Source organism: Piliocolobus tephrosceles, chromosome 2, assembly GCF_002776525.5.
Source record: "Piliocolobus tephrosceles isolate RC106 chromosome 2, ASM277652v3, whole genome shotgun sequence".
NCBI lineage: Eukaryota > Metazoa > Chordata > Mammalia > Primates > Cercopithecidae > Piliocolobus > Piliocolobus tephrosceles.
This window is the reverse complement of record NC_045435.1, coordinates 186448989-186469118: the sequence shown is the minus strand read 5'-3', so window position 1 is coordinate 186469118 and position 20130 is coordinate 186448989. Positions and strand designations below refer to the sequence as shown.

At 38.2% G+C, this 20130-nt stretch overlaps 1 protein-coding gene across 1 annotated transcript in view; it reads right to left on the bottom strand.

Moving 5' to 3' along the window:
* Positions 1 to 14276: 14276 nt before the first annotated feature.
* IL1RAP (interleukin 1 receptor accessory protein) overlaps positions 14277 to 20130 on the bottom strand; it is a 143243-nt gene continuing 137389 nt past the window's right edge. The window contains exon 11 of the mRNA XM_023214745.2: positions 14277 to 16206. Coding sequence (XP_023070513.1) covers positions 15488 to 16206 — 719 coding nt within the window. The 3' untranslated portion in view covers positions 14277 to 15487. The remainder of the gene's footprint in view (positions 16207 to 20130) is intronic.

Here is a 20130-nt window from a genome sequence, read left to right as displayed (position 1 = left end):
GGAAATCAATGTCCATGAACACAGCTATTTATAAAGCACATAGTTACGGCTTTTTTAAAAATCATTTTTTTCAATTAAGTCATGCGAAATGTGCTCCAAGAGATGGGTCACTGTCTGCAGTTATTTAAACTTGATGGTCAATCGCTACAGCCTGTTTCATGCAATTAATGTAATTCCCTGAATAGATAAATACAATTTTTTGAATCAAATATCCAACCTAGAATTTTCCAGATTAAGGTTTGCATAATAAAACAATATGGTTTGTTATGGACATGCTATTGAGTATGATTTTGTTATAATTCCAGAGGAAAAGGTTGTGTTGTCTTCATTCCTTCTCTTTTAATTCTTCAAAAGACTGTATATTTCACAAACATAGCTAATAGGATATATTTTCAATCTGTTTTTCAAAATTTGAAAATAATTATGGGCTGGGAGCAGTGTCTCACACCTGTAATCCAGAACTTTGAGAGGCCCAGGGAGGTGAATCACTTGAGGTCAGGAGTTTTGAGACCAGCCTGGCTAACATGGCAAAACCCCATCTCTAATTAAAAATAGAAATATTAGCTGGGCATGGTGGCTTGTGCCTGTAAGTCCAGCTACTCAGGAGGCTGAGGCACGAGAATTGCTCGAACCCAGGAGGCAGTGAGCTGAGATCGTGTCACTGCACTCCAGTCTGGGCAACAGAGTGAGACTGTGTCTCAAAGGGAAAAAAAAGGAAGTAATTATCCACTGTACTTGCAAAAGTTTTCTCTGTGCCTTTTGTGTGTAACCTTTCACTATTCTGTTCTGGATTGTTGCTGAATTAACAATTGATTAGTTAATTGATTTATAGCTCTGAATAAAAAATTGAAATTCCTGAATAAAATATATTGAAAGCTCTTCCTAAGGTAATTGGTTTGATAAAATATAATTGGAAGCAGACTTCCTTTGAAATATTTTGACTTTAAACTTCTCTTTGTTTCTCTCAAGGGCAGGTTTTGTCTTCAGGCTGTGTGACTTGTGTTGAATATGGGCACTGTCATAATTGAATGAACTTTTAATTGTAGACTTTGGGTGGCTTTCAAAAGGAAGAAAAATTTCTCCCTAATTATCTTGGACTAATTATCTCTGCATTAATGATTTGACTGCTGTTATTCATTATACGGGAAGCATAAACAGAGGGTTAGAGCTAAGGAGAACAGTTGTAGGCGAAGTCTTTTGTCTTTACTCTCTGAGACTTACTTTTTCTGTAATGGATCCAAGAGGAGCTTAGGTTTTGATTATTGGACACCGAACTTCTGACTCCCTGATCATATAAAGTGATTTGATTAGTTGTTATGTATTTATATGATTCTATACTTTTCCTTTTCTGACAACACTTTGACCCAGCCCTCTAGGACTTATGGTCAGTGAAATAAAACTTTGGACGTCCCCTGTCTCGCCTCTCTAACTTTCCTTCTTTTCTTATTCTAACTTAAACTGGTTTGCCCTTGAAGATACTGTTTCTCCTCAAGCCCTCTCAGGTAGCGTGACTATTTTCTTCCCACACCCCCTGCACAATTGGTGTGGCAGTAAAATAAATATCATGCTTTCTCATTCTTGCTGTTTCTAGACCATTGTCATTCCCTCCTCTACAAATTTTTCCAGCTTTAAATTTGATATATATCATCCGTATTGCCACCTGAATGCAATCAGGAATTGCATCTCTGAATGCAAGAAATCTGTCATCTGCTATCCCTGATCCCTTCTCCTTATTTCATGATTTGAAAACCTTGTTTACTGACATTATCTCATTAATGTTGCCTTAATTGTTGGTAATTGGAATATTCACATAGGTTATACTTCTGATACTTTGGCATCTCAATTTCTTGATCTCCTCCCTTATAATGGTCCTGTTTTCAGTCTACCTCACTTCCTCACTGCCACTATCCTACACTTAATGTTACGATGCTAAAGAATTTCAACTTCTTCATGATCTCGGTTTCCAGCATCCCATTCACTCCATCACCTCACCTTCCTAGCACACTTGACCTAGTACTGTAATCCCAATAATCCTTTGACATGACCAAGGCCTCCAATCTACTGGTGTTACCATGTTTCACAATTTCTAAACTCTCTTATGTCCTCACTTTACTTTTATGGCTTAAATTCCACAGCCAATCAACATAATCATGCCTTGGCATGCATTTTCAATTCCCATCCTAGTTAAACCCACCTCTCCACCTACTCACCACCTGCATATGTGCAGACAAATGTGATGGAGAAAAACACACAACCATTCAGACTGGTCTCATATCAATTATATGGCCACTGTTCTCATTTAGACCCTCATTGTTCTCCAGAAATAACACATTCCCCTGGACTACTCACTCTCTGACTTTTCTAGATGATTTTTTCATACCTGTCTCATATCTTATATCCACCACATCATCTTTCATACCCACTGTAGTCTGATTATCTTGATGAATTTTTAAAATTTGGAAATCAACAGACGAGACTGCACTCTATCATCTCTCAGTTTACTTCAGTAGCCTCTCAACTTTGTTTCGGTTTTTCTAGTTATTCTCTACAGAATAGGCAGAGTTATCTTGCTAAACTATAAGGCAGACCATGTTACTCCTCTGCTCAGATCCCCCAAGAGATCCCAAAGCTGGATATCTTCTGTGTCCCTTAAATCCCTTTTGTTCTTCTCTACCCTGTTTTATGTCATAGGACACCGTACTTCTTAGGTAGCACCTGTCAGACTTTTTATCTCTGGATTATGGTTGGATTCAACACTGAGGACACCAACCAGAGATTGGTGGGCAGGAGAGTAAGATCTAGGTATTCCCCCTGCTTCTATCTGGTCAAATGTTGGCTGTGTCCGTCTGTGGAAGACCACAGCTGATGCCCCATTGCCCACTCCATGAAGATATCCCTGTTTTCTTATAACTACTCCATCCTCTTGCCACTTTAAGCCTACGGAAGTGATGTTTCTGACTATACTAGTACTGGGTACTATACTGTCTCATACTGGGTTTCCTAAACTTTGTTCACATATTGGAAAAAAATTTTTTTGAACTATTCTTACATACATGGTATATGTATGCCATATGTTTTCCTCTGGGGCTACCGAGATACATTTGCCATTTCATGTGACGCTAAATGAAAAGTCCCTACCGTGGCCTACAGGGACATACGTTAGTGCCACCCCTCTCTAAAACCTCTGACTTCATTGCCTACTCCCCCACATGAGCCATGTACACTAATCTCAGGATTCCTTGCATTGGATTTTTGACATTTTAGGGATTTTACACTTGCTGTTAAGTCTGTTTCTTCTCCCCGACCCTTAAGATCTTCACTCAAAAGCCACCTTTGCAGTGGGGCCTCCTAGGAATATGATTTAAAATTGAGAGTCCTTTGCCAGCACTTCTCACTCCATGTCTCTTCTTTATCTATCATATAGCAAGCTCTATATTTTACTTATTTGATTTGTTTATTATCTGTCTCTTGCCACTAAAATGTAAGCGAGCTTGAATAGAGGAAGGAATTTGTGTTTTATTCACTGATGTGTTCCTGGTTTCTATAATAGTTCTTGGCTTTGAGTAGGTACTCTATATTGTTGAATGAGTGAATGAATAAAAATACAGAAAAGGCCGGGCACAGTGGCTCACGCCTGTAATCCCAGCACTGTGGGAGACTGAGGCAGGTGGATCACCTGAGGTCAGGAGTCGAGGCCACCCAGACCAACATGGAGAAACTCCGTCTCTACTAAAAATATAAAATTAGCTGGGCATAGTGGTGCATGCCTGTAATCCTAGCTACTTGGGAGGCTGAGGCAGGAGAATCACTTGAACCTGGGAGGCAGAGATGGCAGTGAGCCAAGATCACACCATTGCACTCCAGCCTGGGCAACAAGAGTAAAACTCTGTCTCGAAAAAATAAAATAATAAAAATAATGTAAAAAAACAAAACAGAACAAAACAAAAACAGGAAAAATGCTATAGGGGATTTAATGGGAAAGAAAATATTTTCTGCTGGAAGGATCAGAAAAATTGTGTTTGAACTGTACCTTGAGAGTGAACGTGTGAGATGAGTAGGAGGGTTTTCCCAGCAGTAACAGCTTGAGTACGGCCACAGTGATGGAAAAGTACTCAAAAAATGTCAGTGTGACCATGACACCAAATCAAGAAAGATTGATTTGGTGATGGAGGTACAGAGTTTGAAGGGGAAAGAATGGAGTGATTAAGGGAAACTGAAAGCTGTTTTGAGAGATTATGAGCCCTGAACCGCAGCAGTGGTGATGAGCCTGGGAAGAAAGGCTGTAGGATGTGTCATTTTGCAGGAGTTTACTGACCCATAGAGGACAATTTACACTATTCAAGGCATTTGGAAGAGCCGATCTCTTAATTACCAACTGTACCTAAATCAACACAGCACATTATTTTATTTTTACAATACCATTTGTATTTTAAATCAATAAACAGATTTTTTTTCTCTCTCTCTCTCATAATTCACTAGCCAGAGACACTCTGTGGTACGCTGCAGGTAGAGAGTATTTATCAGAGCTTAGTGTCCTGTCCTTTTGGGCCTATTTCATAGCAAGATCACAAACAGAACATCTGCCAATGAGCATGATGCTGATTCTAGCATCAGCTGTTATGCAGATAGAGAAGAGCAGGGATGTGAGTCCTTAATGTGAGGGTAGCAGCCAGGTCAGGGACGGCACAGCTGGGCCTCTTTTCACCCCTACTCCATCACAGACCATCTGTCCTGAAGTAATGCCAAGGGCCAAATTTAGTGGTGCTGGATGTGGTGTTGGAAGCCTCTGGATTCCAATACTGAAATTCATTCATACAGTAATGAGCAAAAGACTAAAATGGTGCCTTTAATAAAACATTACATCTGTGATAGAGGGGAGATGAAACAAAGCAAGATGCAAGGTTTTATTACTTAGTTCCTGATGAGAGTAGCCGTGACAATTCATTTATTTAACAAAACATTAATAGAAAAATCGCCACGTACTAATCACTATGCTAAGTGCTCAGATTAGAGATTCAATAAATAATATTTCTTCGGGGGAGTTTACAGAACAGCAGGTAAAACAGATATGTAGCAATTTATAACTCAACACCAGAAGTATTAGGAATAACACAAGGGTAAGAAACATCTGATTCTGCCTGGGAAATGTTGGAAGGTTTAAAACATTTGGGTTGAACTTGAATCGTTGTAAAAGTTCTTATGTGGAGGGAAAAGGAACAGACATTCCAAGCAGAAGGAACTTTGGCAAAGCGCGTGGACCATAAGTCCTTGGCATTTTCTACAAACAGAGTGGTCGTGTACACGTAGCTTATATTCTTGGGATTCTTGGGGAGAAGTGGGGGAAAAACTGTGACCTTTTGAAGAGGCAATTGACCAGGAAGAGTGGAAAAGTTGGGGCATCTCTGAGATTTGGTTTGATTTTGTGCAACTCAACTAGCATGTTATGCACTTACAGGGAACATCAGACTCTTTAGATATCTGATTTTGCACTACCTGAAAGGGGTCATGGATTGTGCCTTGATACACACAGAAACTTCACTATTTTAACACAGACTTCTAGAATACCAGAGATGGAAACTCACGTAGAGATCCTTGAATTGTATTGATGGATAATTATGTCATATACCTTGCTTGAGGTCCCATAATAAAGGAATTATAGTTTGGATTAGAACTCAGGTTGCTTAACTCCTGAGATGTTAGTGTTTATACACGATGCAATTTCAAAACCAGCCTTTATTTATTTATTTATTTATTTATTTATTTATTTATTTATTTATTTTTAGTATAATGAAATATATGGACATATATCACAAAGAGAAGCTTGCTATGGTTTGTATGAGTAAGAGAACAGCATAAAGCTGTTCAGAAGACAAAAGGTAACATTTCTTTTCATTCTCATTTACAAACTAGTTACCTTGGACCTTGAGATTCAAACTGGTTCAGAAAAATTAGAAGCACCAGAGTTAAACTATCCATAGATCTCCTGTAAACTTCATGTATTTTCTCAGAGTTACTGGTTTCAGAGAGTGACAGAAAACAGATAAGGAAAAACAGAAGTTAGCTATCTAGCTTTACAAGTAAGAAATGCATGTTAACGGGAACTAGGTCTAACAGACAAGGGTATTTATGATTCCTTTCAGAAGCCTCTCACCTTTTAAATATTCTTCCCAACATAACTAGACCCTGGTGCTATGTGTATGTGTATATGGAGAGGGAAGGAAGTTATTTAAGCATTACTCAGTAAGTTAAAAATATATAGAGTTATAACATCCTACAGAATTCCTAGTGCAACCCCATCCATTTGGGGTACTCTAAAGCCTGACGTACAGAGAGGAAAAATGACTTGGTTATTAATCTATAACCATTTCAGTTCAGAGCTAAGACAAGAATCTGTATTTTTTTTTCTTCAGAGAAAGCAATTACCTTTCTTTGAAAGCTCATGCTTACTTTTGCAGTGGCTGCTTTTTAGAGGAAACCCATTTTCAATCTCTCTAGAGATGAGCTCAGGATAAAAGTGATATTTCAGTACCCAGACTCCAGACCAAGAACATGGCTAACAAACCCCAACCACCCTATTCTTCTCCAGTTCCAGAGACTGACTTTTATCTAGAGCAGAGCAAAGGAGAGAGAAATTGAGAGAAAGAGAGGAATGCCAGAACATTACAGTATGTAACTTTCCCCCATTCTGTAGTCTTTCAACAGGCAAAAGAAATGACCAAACCAGAACGAGACAGCTCTCATTTGAGTTGTGGCACCACTGCAGGCAGTTGATGACCATGTTAAGGATGAAGTAAGGAAGGGTAAGGGCCAGTTAAGGATGAAGTAAGGAAGGGTAAGGGCCAGGTCCACTTTTCTGGACCTCAATTTATTCAACTGGAAAGTAAATATTTGTATATGTTACCGCAGTGACTTTAAAATATGTTAACACATTCTTTGATATTTCTCCATCCAAGAGGTGAAGCTGAATTCCCCAGCTCTTGAAAAGGGGTTGGACTTAGAGAATCATTTCTAACAAATAGAATACTGCAGAAGTAATAATATATCACTTTTGAGGCTAGGTCATAAAAAGCATTTTGGCCTTGCCCTCTTGGATCACTTGCTCTGGGGTAAGCCAAGTGATGTGTTATGTGGATACTAAAGCATCCCAATAGGGAGGTTCATATGGCAAGAAACTGAGACTTCCGACCAGCTTCCATGTACCTGCCCTTGGAAGTGGAGCTGTCAGATGACCACAGCCCTGACCAACAATTTGACAGTCTCTTCAGTTAGCAACTGAGCAAAACCATCCACTAAGCCTCTCTCAAATTTCTGACCTGTATATACTGTGAGGTAATAAATATCTGCTGTTTTAAGCTTCTATAGGACAATTTATTAACAGCAATATGGAATAAATACAGCCCTTTTCATCCTTCTTACTTTTTCAGGACTATGATTTTTTTTGTAGTCTCCACCCCTTAGAGTGATATGAAACTGTACTAAATCTTTCGTACCTAAAGTTTTTAGGTACGAAAGATTGGACCATGTGCTCTGAAAAGTTCTCCAGCATTTAACAGGTTAAGGAATTTCTCTTAGATCTCTTCATTTCCTCCACATTTCTCTTATAATAAACAACTAACAACAAAAATAATACCACTGCCAAGCATGTGTTTTACATGTTTTTTGAGATTAACATTTATGATACAATTTTACCCTTACGACAATCCAATGAGGTAGATATTCTATGATTCCCATTTTATATATGAGAAAACTGAGAACTTGAGAGCAAAAGTGTGCTATTGAAAGTCACACAGTTAGTACAACTTGTATTCCAATTCATATCTTCTGACTCCAATTCAATATATCAAGAACACAATAGAAATCACCAACTTTATTCCCTGACACTCACTGCACATTATAGCTATAATGGCCTGATATTAGAAAGTTTTTACACATCTTGCTTCCCTTTTACATTACTGATATTTGGAAATGAGTGAAGAATATTTTTCTATTCTCCCTTTTTTTCTTTTCTTTTTTTTTTTTTTTTTTTTTTTTGAGACGGAGTTTTGCTCTTGTCACCTAAGCTGGAGTGCAATGGTGCAATCTCGGCTCAGTGCAACCTCCGCTCCACAGGTTCAAGCGATTCTCCTGCCTCAGCCTCCCGAGTAGCTAGGATTACAAGCACCTACCACCATGCCCAGCTAATTTTTGTATTTTTGGTAGAGATGGTGTTTCTCCATGTTGGCCAGGCTGGTCTTGAACTCCTGACCTCAGATGATCTTCCCACCTCGGCCTCCCAAAGTGCTGGGATTACAGGCATGAGCCACCACATCCGGCCCCTTTTCCCTTTTGGCTGTTCTTAGAAGTCATTTGTCTTTGCCCAAAACCATTTCATCATAAACACTTTGTCCTGTTTAAGATGACTGATGATATGGGTGTCATGAATACTAGAGTTCTTGCCTCCTTTGGCTACCCAATTACCCAATTCAGTCTCTACACTGATTCGTTTTTTTTTTTTTTTTTTGAGACGGAGTCTCGCTTTGTCGCCCAGGCTGGAGTGCAGTGGCCAGATCTCCGCTCACTGCAAGCTCTGCCTCCCGGGTTCACGCCATTCTCCTGCCTCAGCCTCCCGAGTAGCTGGGACTACAGGCGCCCGCCACCTCGCCCAGCTAGTTTTTTGTATTTTTTAGTAGAGACGGGGTTTCACCGTGTTAGCCAGGATGGTCTCGATCTCCTGACCTCGTGATCCGCCCGTCTCGGCCTCCCAAAGTGCTGGGATTACAGGCGTGAGCCACCGCGCCCGGCCATACACTGATTCTTTCTCTCATTTTATTATCTTTATTTTATTACCTTTATTTATATGTGTTCTCCTATTTTATGTAATTTCATAATAAGATATGAAAATAAATGATTCAATTCCAGTATTTGACAATGAGTTTTAAGTTTTGTATATTAAGAAAATGATTATTTACAATATTAGGAGTTCTTTTACCTTTTAAATATGTATTTATTGTATAACATCATTTATTTCTCATTGAAACATATGCAAACTTAAGACAGTTCTCCTGTATCAGAGCACATATCTAGATCAATATGGGAGATTTAGTAGATTGAGATGGACCCCAGATATGTGTAATTTTTTAAAAGATGATATTCAATTCTAGTTAAGAACCACTTGCCCAAGGTATTTCAAAACACAATGCTGAATGATAAATGAATTGCAAGCATGTGATACAGTTTTTGACAATAGAAAATTAATATGTTATATATGTCTTTGAGTCTTAAATATACATAATTTTTTTCTTTTTTAAAAAATAAAGCAATGAAGTATTAAAATTCCCATGACCTGGGTGAGTTAAGTTAAAAACAGCTCATGATCTGATTTTATAGTTTGAATCTTCTTTCTTCCCATGAGCTAATTTCAAAGTCATTTTTTTCATTTAAATATTTTGAAATGATTAAACTGTTCAAGAAAAAAACTTTGTGAATTATTTTCTAAGGGATTTTGAGTGTGTCAGTTATCTCCTTGCTACACTAAGAAATAATAGTTTTTTTGGTTCAACATTATAACTTAGTAACATAGACCAAGATTCATTAAGCGCTAATCTTTGCCAAACCAAAGAGAGACTTTTTTCATGATCAAATGATTCCATACACATTAGAGAAGTCATATAAAAATTTGAATCTTTAATACAATCAGAGGGAATCCAAAGGTAGAGAGAGCAGGTGCACAGATACCACAGACTTCGTAATACTCACACCAGTTTTGTCTCTTCCTTCATTTGAGCTTTAGCACGTTCATTTTGAATCCGCTATTTAGCTCTTCAGATAAATGGATCAAGGGATGCTTTCTAATGACTGTGTTACATGCTCTGCTGTGTTCTAAATGTCTTCACTTCTTCTGAGGCTCCTTTGATATCCAAAATGAAATGGCTCATTTACAGATCATTTGAGCATCACATTCTTAGGGAACTAACTGAAGCTACTGAATGGAAGGTAACCAAATACAGTAACTTTCAAATTTTTAAGCATGCTTTCTCTTAGCCAGAAGCTGTGATTATTATTATGCATTTCTTCAACAACTTTTGTTTGGGGAACACTTACAAACAAGGTGTACTTTTCTGCATGCTGTTTTATCTTGATACCTTGGCAAACTCAGGTTGAGTGCTGGTAGCAAAGTTCTTTTTTTTTCATTATCAAAGTATGTGATATATCTCAGTTTGAAGATTTCTTGCCTCTTCAGGCTTCCGAAATATGTTATTCTCATCACGTTTGTAGACAAAGATGACGGTATGTATTCACCAAGTTCATTTCATTTTTCTCTTTTGAGGCATAGGAAAACTACATTTTCTGTCCTTTTTTATGATTAAAGCAGGACCTCAGAGCTAGTTCTGGCTAATGAATTCTAAGTAAAAGTAATGAGTGTCATATTTCAGCTGAAGCCTAGCACAACGGGAAGCCACACATTTCAGATGGCAAAGCATAAAAAATGTAAGCTCTGGGCTGGGCGTGGTGGCTCACGCCTGTAATCCCAGCACTTTGCGAGGCTGAGTCAGGCAGATCATGAGGTCAAGAGATCGAGACCATCCTGGCCAACATGGTGAAACCCCGTCTCTACCGAAAATACAAAAATTTAGCTGGGCATGGTGATGCACACCTGTAGTCCCAGATACTCAGGAGGTTGAGGCGGGAGAATCACTTGAATCCAGGAGGTGGAGGTTGCAGTGAGCTGAGATCGCACCACTGCACTCCAGCCTGGTGACAGAGCGAGATTCCGTCTAAAAAAAAAAAATGTAAGCTCCTATGCTGGACATGTAGCATAAACAAGAAATAAGTCTTGTTATATGAAGCTACTGAAATACTGGGGTTCTTTGTTAGCATGACATAGCATATCTTATTCTGATTAATACATATGATGACTACAGCAATCCCACCAGGTTCCAAATGTCACTGATTGATACTTCATATATAATAAATACATTTTACTAATCATCTATTCAACTGTTTCCTTGTGCTGAGGCAACTCCAAGGGCTAAACACGCCCTACATTTTCATCTATTGCCTGCAAACACCTTGTTAAGATGATTTGTAGTCCTTGGCTGGAGAAAATCAGAGCCTACAAGGGTAAAAGAGGAGTTAAAGAGAGATAAAAATTAATGGTTCTTGTTTTTTTTCTTTTTGCATTAGAATCACCTGGGAAAGTTATTCCGCGTGCAGATCCACCCTATATCAGAGATCCTCATTTAGTTAATCTTGGATGGAGTCAAGAAACATGCATTTTAATATGAACCCCAAATGGTTCCAACATGGATACATTAAGGAATACACTTCAAGAAGGCTTGGGCAAGCTCCTAATTGAGGCCCTTTTCCCTTACAACCTGAACAATAATACAGAAAATATGGTAAGAGTTTGAAAGAATTCTCATAGGTAGTAGTTTTCCAACATTGACCTATGAAATGCCTTATTTAATTATCAAGAGCACAATAAAAAAAAACAGACTTCTAGAAATGTCCAGCACCTAATGAACTGGTCTCTCTGGGGAAGGGCCTGCCTTGGGACCTTCATTGTAACATGTCCCTCAAGTTACTCTTAGATGCACGAAAGTTTTAAACCAATGCCACATAAATTGCTTATCCTTCTGTGCATATCTTTATGATTAGTTCAGTTTATTATTCGTGACTTTTTCTGAACCAAAACGTTAGTTTTCCCAACCACTTCAAATCTTCAATCTGGGAGTGAATACGTTGTTTCTAGAGTTCTTAATAGTTATAGGAGAAGGTAACTCTGAAATTCAGTTTTTATCATAACTGCCAAAAAAAATTTGTTTTTCAAGGTAAATTGGGAATGTATTTTTATTTTCCACCAAGAAAAATACAAATAATTTATTTTGAAGGAAAAAAAATATAGCATTATCATAGAGTCTAGAGGATGTTGAAAAAATTCTATCTTTTAAATGCTTTAAGAAAGTTTATAACATTTAAAAATGAAGCCATATAAAATTATACTACAACAAGGTCAGATGATATATCAGACCCTTAATATAACATTTAGTTAGCTGTGTGTGGTTTTACATTAACTGCTTTTTTTACTTGAATGTTTTATGGCCCAGATTAAATAATTCCATTGAAGTAGCTTTGTAACAGAATTACTTCCCCTTCAATCTTACATGTGTGGTTCTAGAATTGGTACTGGATCAAGTGTCAGAGTCTCAGTTGGAGACCCAACCCTGTTGATAATTGGCTGAGTGTCACTAGGAAAGTCACTTAACCTGGATAATATGTTCCTGTTCTATACCGCTTTTAGACATTCTGTAAGAGTTTTTAAAAGGTGAGGCATATGAAGTAAATGTATAATATATCATTTAATGCCCTCAACATCCAACGAGGTTAATAATAGTATCTTTATTTTAGCTAGTAAGGGCTAGCTAAAGGCTCAGAGAGACCATGTTCAAACAGATAGGAGAGAAATAGGACTCACATCCATCTCTACTTGACTTAAAACTCATGCAACTAAGTAGACAATTTCTTATGCAATGAGATATCCATTTACCCTACAATCCTGTTATTTCTATTATGGATATGCATGGCCCATGAAAAAAATGTCTTTCTTATTATAATTTGCTCATTGAAATGTATGGAACTGAATATCACATTCAACTGTGGCATGTCAGGTCAAGAAATAATAATATAACCTCTTAGCCTTTCTCCACACAGTAGAAGTATAGTCCATTACCTTTCTGACCCTTGTAAAACTAATGCTGAAAACTAAGACTTTTACTGCTTCCACTACACTTATATTGTCCAAGGAAATTGATACTTGCCAAAATGTAGTTCTGAGAGCACCAAAATGATCTAGCTACTCATATAATATGAGCTCACGTTTAATTTTCCATGCCTCTGCCATTAGTTCTTTCATTTCTTTTTCTTCACTAAAAAAGAAAATAATTTATAAATGAAAAATTTAATTTCTCATTTTTTTCCAAAGATATTTTACAATTTGAGATGCTGTGTCAATAAGGAATAACACTAATAGTGGATCCGAGAATCCTCCCTCCTGGAGCTTTGGAACCACTTACATTACCCGTTATTAACAGATTTGGAGAGAAACTGCTATCTGTCTTCCAAGTGAAGGTCCTTGAATATACATCAAGGATGGATTACTCTTTACGAGAAGGGATATAATAGAGGACAAGGCCTTTGGGTTGTGCTAAGTCATTTTCTGCTACATATGTAGTTAGTGTGGCCTGCCATTTTCTAATTACAAGTTTCATTGTGAGTCACATTTACTCTAGAGGACCCTCGTTCCCCCATCTTTGGAGTAAGAATCTTCTAGTTTTTTTTTGTTTCAACAGAGAAAGGATCTTCTGAGAACCTTTTCAAGAGGGGTAGTGAGATGAACCTGCTTTCTTTCTTTCTCCACTGCCCATTCACTGTCACTGACTGGGAGTCACTGACACTCACTGGGCCACAGCTCACTAACAGCCACAGCTAACGTGTTCCAGGTGACTTCTCATGTAAAGTGTGGTCTCTTGCTCTTCTGGTTCTGCTCAGGAGTAGCAGACTTCGTGCTTCTTATTTTCTGACAGTAAAAGGCAAGAAGCCTCTAAAGTGTAAATGGAAGGCACCCTATTTTCTAGCTTTTTCTTTTTCTAATGGAGGGTTAGGTCAGATCAGCTCAACTGTAACAGCCCAGATGTCTTCCATTTGAGGAGAGCATAAACATGCTTCACTATGTCCTTAGAGCCAGACTGTGTCTTCCAGTTCCGGTGTTACCAGGGACACTTGAATTCCATTTGGAGATATGTTCTTCAGCTGAATACTTTAGTTATGAAGTTACAAACTAGCTGCCCTCAGGCTGACTATGGCCCACAGATATATTTTGTTTGGCTCTTTGTTTGTTTCCTTCTTAACTTTAAGCCATCCCATAATTGACATTATACATAAAAATCTGGATTTTTGAGATTCTCTAGAAAAAAATGGACAATATGGCAACATTGGGGCTCGATTAGTGGCAACAATCAAATGGAACTGAGTAGAAGCTGCCTTGTTTTTTTTTTTTTTTTTAGATGGAGCCTTGCTCTGTCGCCCAGGCTGGAGTGCAGTGGCACAATCTTGGCTCACTGCAACCTCCGCCTCCCGGGTTCAGGCAGTTCTCCTGCCTCAGCCTCCTGAGTAGCTGGGATTGCAGGCACCTGCCATTGTGCCCAGCTAAGTTTTGTATTTTTATAGAGAGTGGGTTTCACTGTGTTGGCCAGGCTGCTCTTGAACAACTGACCTCAGGTGATCCCCCCAACTCAACCTCCCAAAGTGCTGGGATTATAGGTGTGAGCCACCACGCCCGGCCTGAAGCTGACCCGTTTGAAGCAATATGTGTTCTTCAGTGCCTTAGAAGCCCAATGATCTACCTGACTTGAAAATCAAATGCCATGTGCCTTTTATGAGTTTATGAAAATGTTGACAGAGAAGAAATAACTATCTGTGCCTATGTCCCTATTCACATCAGTTCTAGATGGAAAGGATGTAAAATATGCTGGTATCTGGCCACATTTACTCTTTTTTCTTACCTTCTGATCCTTGTAGGCACTTGAATTTACTATCCCTTCTCAGAAGCCTGAATGGGAAGAAGGCACCCATCTCTACGCTACATTCCTAACAATACTGATTTTTTCATCTGTCAGTTCTAAAAATACGAGATTCTTGTAAACTTCCATTTCATTTAAGTCACGTTCTCCCTCTCTTTGGGTTGTTTTCCACATCTCTCCCATTACATGTCAGAGAGAAACAAAAAAGGCACCTTAGTTTTTCTGGTACCTAAACCAAATCTCAATTTCCTGAAATGGAAAACTCTCCAGATAAGAATACAACAATCATAGAAAGTAGAAGGGTGAGAGAGATGCAAAAATTTGTTAGTACAAATAAAATGACGTAAAAATAGAATTTTATTGATGCTAACAACGTTAAGAAGTTTAGAGAACACTAGTTTACAGTGAGACAGAGAACACCACATATCCCTGGGTGGGTATGCTTGGTTCTTTGAGGAAAAATGTGCTGTAGGTTTTCTGTTGAGCTTCGTCCTACAGCTTCCACCAGAACCAGCTCCTCTCCATGCTGCTCCCTGGGAATGCATACGCCCTGAAAGTATCATAGCCCAAGTACACCTGACTGACTTATAACGTGAGGTTGATCAACACACTGAAAAGAAACATATTTAAATTCTTAGCTCAGTTTTAAACCACTGGACAAGATAGAGGATCAGACTTTAGGCAACTTTCACATACTGACCTTCTAGGGCCCAAGAAGAGTGTGCTCTTCTGAGGCCATTAGAGGCAATAATTCTGGATTCAGGTCCTTCAGGTCTTTTGTCTCCTAGAAATAAACAGTTTTTAAAAATCAATAAAGGGGACAGAAATCTGATAGTCCATTAGATGATAAAAATGTCAGGTTTTCCCACAGGTTCATGACATACAGAGGGCTGGTAGAGATGGTAGCCACCACCCACCACACACAGTAATTATAGGATATAAAAGTCATTGTTATTGGATAAGTCCGTGAAATGGTGAAGAGCAAGGGCTGAGATCTGGGGAGCAGGGGCTTCCAATCTGGTGCCATTTTGTATCCATTGAGTTTCTGACTCTTGGGAAACAGGCTTACAGAGGTGCGTCTCCCACTGGGGCTGGTTATGAATCTCTGCCCGGCTCTTGTTCCTAAGGTGATTCTCTCCTTCACAGTAGGTGACACAACAGCGGCAGGTGGCAGAGGACTTCCCTCGGTGCTTGGACATTGTGCCTGGGGCCGGAGGGCTACCTGCAACCCTCTCTGAGCTCTGAAGTTCTGGGGGCTCTTTCAAACGACTTCTCCTCCTTTGAACATGGTCCAGACTGATGTCAGACTGGGAAGAGCAGCTCTCATTCCAGCCGGAACTGGCACTCAGACTTCTCAGTGGAAGAGCCAACCGCAAAGCTTTCCAGAATTTAGAGCCAGAATGTTTGGACTTTTCTCCCTTCCAGCTCACAAAAGACACAGACTCCTTGAGCTGAAGAATGCCTGGGTGCGGGTGCTCAAGGGGACGGTACTCAACCACAATGAGCTTGGTGGCAATGGAGTTCTGGCACATGACACCCAGTTTAAACTCCAGCATGCTGATGCTCTTTTCTGTCACATAGTCAGGACTCAGGACAACAATCATCCTTCTGCTTCTCTGAATGAAATCAAAAACTGCTTCCACTGTATCTATAGAAAAATGGAAATATAGGATAATGTATAGTGAAAACTTATATATATTTCAGTTCGTTATTGTCCATCTTCCAGAGGACAGGCAGTTGAACAAACACCTGAGATGACAGAATCTCAGTGCTGAATAATTTACCCAGTCAAAAAAATCTACACCACTCTTACCAATAGTTGCTAAGAATTTACTACCTTCAAGGATGGTATGGTAGTTGAGCTCAGTCTCTCTCTCCTACTCCAAAACCCTCATTGCAGTCGTCTCCTTCTTGAATGTCTTTCTTAAAACACACACACACGCGCGTGCACACACACACACACACACACACGGTGGGCAATTAAGTAACTACCGTCAAAATATTAACCATCCTCAAAAGCAAGTCATTTCAGCTCTGTTTACAAATTATTTCTTGTTTTGATATCTTCTTCCTTGCAAATTTTATCTGGTGGTCAGATCTTGAATCTTTAAATGTTTAAAATATTTGACAACTATTTTTATACCATTGTAGTATTTTCTTCTTATGTCTAGATTAAATATTTTCAGGATATTTCTCTTATTCCATAAATGGCATGGTCTTACGTTTCCTCTGCATGCTTACCATTTTCCTCTGGATAATGTTCAGTTTATAGATGTGTCTCCTAAGAGTAGTATTATGAACAGGAGTGAACATAATGCTCCTGACATAGTCTGATCAGCAAAGAGCAACAGGAATTATCACCTCCTAAGATTCTCAGTTATACCCTTTGATACTTAACATTTTTGGACACAACATCAGACAGTTCGTAGTGGTTCATAGTATTTACCTTGTTATCAATTAAATTCTTTCTCTTTCTCTCTGTGTGTGAAGAATTGGAATTAAAGGGGGCAAAAACAATGACAATGGGTAAGAATTTGTCAAGCAGCTAAGACTTCTGGCAAACCATTCAATTCTAATGTTATCAAGGTGGATTTGGACAGATTCCAAGGGAAAGTTCTTCAAATAAATGTAATGCTTAACTCACTATGAGATTCAGGAGCTTAGAACATGCCATATCCTGAAGGAAAAAAATTCAAAATTAAATTGTAAATCCTAGCCATTTATAACTTTGAAAACATGTGTCAGAGTCACACTGTGAGGGTGAACACCTCTGCTTTTGGTCCAGGGATGAAACAGTAATGGAGAGACTTTCAGCCTTTGAAGACAGACTGAGAGTTTGCATTGGTCCTTGTGAACTTGACAGGGAATAAGGGAGCTGTGCTTCTTACAGATTATTGTTTTTTTTGTTGTTGTTGTTTGTTTGTTTGTTTGTTTTTCAATCAGTGGATTTAACATGAATTTGAAGGGAAATTGGAGAGACATGTGCTCAAGTTTTGAGAACTTTTGATTGGTTTAACCAAGAATGCAAAAATGGTTTTAGAGACATTTTGTTTCATTCATTCTTAAGAGAAAAACATAAATTCTCACTTATCATTAAAATCCTTCTGTGTGTATGAGTGTGTGCACATGTGCATGTGTTTTAGTAACTCCTCAGTCCCCTCTAGTCCTACTGAGAATCTTATGAGGCTGCCTCTCATAAATCAAAGAATATGAAAGTGGGACATCTACTGCTTCTCCCGGCTCCTGAGAAATGTGAAATAACCTTAAGGCAACATGGCTAGCTTGTCAACAAAGAGAATTCATGCAAATGTGTGTGTGCATGTGATGTGATGTTTCACTTCAAAATAGTCACCTTAGGAAAATGTATGTTTTTGCCAATAGGAATCTTGTTGTTTAAAATACAACACTGTTCCAGATCTTCTTAAAACATGTCTTTGGAGTCTGTTGCTCTTTTTTTTTCAATTGGTACTCCATCCAGAAAGTAAGAAAGTTTAGATTTGAAAGAGGACAATGCTAAATGCAGATAAGAGTGGTGGAATTTTAGACAATGAGGAACAAATGTAGAAGATGCTTCTTAGAAAGGTCTTGGGCTATCCTGAAGGATCTTCACTTGATACTGTAAAGGAAGTTGCATACTTTATGGCATATTTTTAAAATACCTTCCATATTGTCAAAACTTCATATCTGAAGATAGGAGCTATTATTTTTTAATGCTAAAGTTTACTTGGAGAAGGAGTAGTAATTTAGCCTGTTTATTCTGTTTGGCTCAAAAAATGAGGTATGGCCATATAAGAATGAGATTAGTTTTCTTTTGTGGTACCAAATTGGCTTTGAAGTCACATTGTATGACTGAGAACTCTTCAATACTCAAGAATGCTCTTGCCTGTAAAAGTCATAATTTGCATGGAGTTCACTTAGAAGAAAACTAGGACTGTAATTTTTTTTCTCCTCTGAATAAGTTATTAGTAGATAAAAGAACAGCAAACCTCTGTCTCTTTCATTTTCTCTCCTAAAACTTGAAGTATAGAAAAAAGGAAATATTTAACTTGGAAGATGGATGTGGTTTCAAATATTGCTTTCTCCATTTAGCTCTATTTTTATCTTAATATCTTTTGAGTCCTAGTTCATCCATCTATAAAATGCATATGATAAATCTATAGGGCTGATAAATTAGATGCCTACATGTAAATTTCTAGCACACAGTACACATTGCATAAATCACTTTGATGAAATTATTGTTGCTCAATGCCTAGTGAACACAATAGTTAAATAATATGGACTAATGCTTATTGAGTCTGTATCAATTATTAATGCTAACTTTAAAATATCATCTTAATATGTGGATTTATAAGAGTAATAGGGTGTAAAATTCTGTCTATTCAGTTTTAAATAGATGTAGATTAAAATTACTACTAAAACACTCCATCTCCTAACTCTACTAAGGTTACTTTATATCCCTTGGGTAGAAACAAAGAAATAACATAGACTAGTTGCTAAATGTGTCTCTCATACCATACTGTGCATTTACTTGCATTAAAGAGCTAGTGACATCAGTATATAATGGAAAAAAAAAATCTTGAGAGTTTAAGGAAGGTTAATCACAGCCAGGTAGATCATATGCAAAATGCTGAAGTTGAATCTTCTAAAGAGTCACCAGTATGTTCTAGTAGGTCACTTAACATGTTCAGGGTTGGAAACAATTTCAGACTCAAAACCACTTATCTAATGCAAAAAACTCATATACAAAATCTCAGTGAAAATCTATCAAATAACTGCTTGTATACCTCTGGTAATGGCAGACCTATATTTCCAAAGATAGTGAATTCCATCAGTGTCGAATTCTGCTTTATAGCTATTTTCTAACTGAGAAGAAATCTGTTTCCTTGGAACTTCGATCTGTTGATCCTAAGCCTACACTTTCGGGACTGGTTTGTAAGAGGAAAATTAATTCTTCAGTAGAAAAATTTTTACTAAGCTAACCAATTCTGAGCATGTTATGGGGCTCAGTAAAATGAACAAATAGGATTTTTTTTCCCTGAAGTCTCGCTTTGTCACCAGGCTGCAGTACAGTGGTGCACTCTCAGCTCACTGCACTCTCTGCCTCCCAGGTTCAAGCAATTCCCCTGCCTTAGCCTCCTGAGTAGCTGGGACTACAGGTGCGTACCATCATGCCTGGTTAATTTTTTGTATTTTAGTAGAGACAGGGTTTCACCATGTTGACCAGGATGGTCTCGATCTCCTGACCTCTTGATCCGTCCGCCTCTGCCTCCCAAAGTGCTGGGATTACAGCATGAGCCAATGCACCCGGCCAGGGATTTTTTTTAAAGCAAAAAGGCATTCCTATCACTATGGACTTGTATTATTAACTGAAAATAAAATGTTTCCAAATATTCATCACTGATTTATTCAAAATTTGTGACAGAAATGCATCTTTGATTCAAATGATCATCAATTAATTGAAGTCATGACATTATTGTTATTTTATCTATTTCCAAAGCAACTACCATGGGATTGCATTAAAGCCTATTAGACGAAAAAGATTCCTGTAAGCTACCTAAGTTCCAAGTTGAGT